Genomic DNA, 2,500 nt, shown 5'->3' with positions numbered 1-2,500 from the left:
ACTGCTGAAAACACAAAACAGAGTTCGGCATTGTGCATTCTGACCCTCCGCCTTCAGTCAGAGTGATATATTGAGCCACACCGAGCGGGGAATAGTTTTTGCTCTTTGGTGAAGAAGGGGGCCTGGAAAGTGCAGTTATTTTTCAGGTAGCTACTGTAAAAAGGGAATGTGGGCGTGGGGCTGGGACTATGTCCTGAGAATCAGTAAACTGGAAGTGAACGCACCCCTGTTGCATCCCCCCGTCTGGAGAGGCAGGAAGTCATGCCGAACGCTATATCAGCCACGGGCTACTGAGCCCTGATCTGGATACCCAGACACTGTGACCAGGAACTAGGCTGAGCAGGGGTCACAGAGGTCATGACATGGACACCAGGGGGGGGGGCTAGAGAGGTGAAATACAAGTAGAAAAAGAAATGCATCTTGGAAGGGGGGACCCAGCTCTGCAGTGTTGTATGACTGTTCCCTGTTCCAGTCGCATAGCATAATCAGCTAACAGGCTCGTAACAACAATGGAGACCACAGAGGTCAACTTCATCAAACTAAAGCAGTGACGCTAAGCTGTAGATGGACTGTTTAGTCCTGTTAATGGCATGCGGTCTGCCACAAAACTGGTCCCACTGGCCTAATCCAGGATCACATTGCAGTGTGTTTACTCTGGGGTTGGCTTCTCTCTCATGCTACACAGATTCATCTACTGTACTGTGCACTTAGGCTGCCACCAAAGAAAATGAGGTTAGGTTTAAAGACATTTATCTGGGCAGTAAGTGTTTATTTGCTTGTAATAACTCTACAGTATATAAAACATTGGAATAAACACAAATAAACATGAATACAAAAAAGTAATACAAATATCTTAAGAATAAAAATAACAGTAATTGTCCATGGTGTAGGTTGGCAGTCTGAAGAGAATCTGAGGCCCTCTGTGAATTAAAAATAAATAAATTATTGAATCATGGACCAAAATATGAAGTTGGTATTTTGTGTGGCCTCCCTTAGAACACAAAATATGCTTTGGTGCACTGCTGTGTCATTTTACTAGCCCTGTGGTAAATGCTTGCCAAGCCAGGATTACAAATTTCATTATTATTATAAAAAATGTTTTTGTTTATTTGTATTGACTGTAATTTTATATAGTCTTTTTATGTTCAAATAAACACTTACTCTCCAGATAGCTTTAAACAATTTTCTTAGGGGGTCTAAGACTTTTGCACAGTACTGGACAGTACATGCCCAGTCCGTTACTGAGATACCCTCCCTATCGTTCATCATATCCATCATCAAGTGAACCACTCAAAGAGCTGTTCTGATTTATTACATTCCATTACAGTCATTTAACAGGCACTTTTATCAAAAGCGACTTAAAATAATAGCATTTAATGTAGGTACTGTAGTCTACTACTCGCCAGAACTCACAAGAGCATCCCTGACCCAAGGTCACTGTAGAGATGGAGTATAACAACACTCTAAGTAATCAATTACCATAAAATTAAAAAATGATCTATTTTACCAATGAAACTAGACATACATGAGCTGTATACCAGTATTTATCAATGAACAGCTGTGGGCATACTGCAACAGCTGGCACTTGTTGGCACATTTGATGTGTTTGGCATAAGAGGGTTATTTTATTGGTACTTTGCACATCATATGTCATATGTGCATTGATGTACAAGCTCTCTGCTGGGGTATTTGTCCAGAAAAGTGATGATTCCATCTGAAAAAAATAGGATTTTTTATTTTATTTCATTTTTCACCAAGGGAGATTTATATTTCCTTAAAACAATTCATAATTGGTCTGTTGCTAAAATGAATAGACAACAGCTCCCTGAGGACTGGAAAGGTAGAACGTCTGACTCATAGTACCTCAGTGTCTACTTTACACATTCTCTCTCTGACTAAACCTCAGGTTGTACACTAGAGGAGAACAATGTTTCTCTCTCTCTCTCTCTCTCTCTCTCAGAAAGAGGTAAGAGATCTCTTACCTCTTTCTGCATCTTTGTTTCTGACCTGGGTTGTCTGTGTGTGTGCTTTTTTTTCAGAGAGTCAATCTGTCCTTCGATTTCCCCTTTTATGGACATTTCCTGCGTGAGATCACTGTGGCAACTGGGGGTAAGTGGACAACCTCTCTCTGAGATTCATTTCGCAGCTGCGGTATAAGTGTTATTATGCTCACTTTAGTAGGCAGATCACAGCCCTTCCTTCATTGCTCCAGGGTAGAAGACTGCTGTTTGTGTGCGCGTGCCCAAACTCTGTCAGAGATATTTTGCGATCTTAACTGGGCACAGTATAAGAGTGTCAAACAGCAGGTTATCTATCTATCTATCTATCTATCTATCTATCTATCTATCTATCTATCTATCTATCTATCTATCTATCTATCTATCTATCTATCTATCTATCTATCTATCTATCCATCTATCCATCTATCCATCTATCCATCTATCTATCTATCTATCTTGTTCCGTCTGCAGGGAAGTTCCCGACCAGCTGGATGTGCTGA

At 40.8% G+C, this 2,500-nt stretch overlaps 1 protein-coding gene across 1 annotated transcript in view; it reads left to right on the top strand.

Annotated features, from left to right (window-relative positions):
• Positions 1–2,500, top strand: part of plxdc2b (plexin domain containing 2b) — a gene marked incomplete at both ends in the record, with an annotated part of 149,987 nt that overhangs the window by 76,895 nt on the left and 70,592 nt on the right. Inside the window, one exon of the mRNA XM_084453578.1 lies at positions 2,040–2,109. Within this exon, the coding sequence (XP_084309704.1) occupies positions 2,040–2,109 (70 nt within the window). The remainder of the gene's footprint in view (positions 1–2,039; positions 2,110–2,500) is intronic.

This window comes from Borostomias antarcticus (assembly GCF_949987555.1).
Source record: "Borostomias antarcticus genome assembly, chromosome: 2".
Taxonomy (NCBI): domain Eukaryota; kingdom Metazoa; phylum Chordata; class Actinopteri; order Stomiiformes; family Stomiidae; genus Borostomias; species Borostomias antarcticus.
The sequence above is the reverse complement of the archived record's forward strand: the minus strand, read 5'-3'. Positions and strand labels throughout refer to the sequence as shown.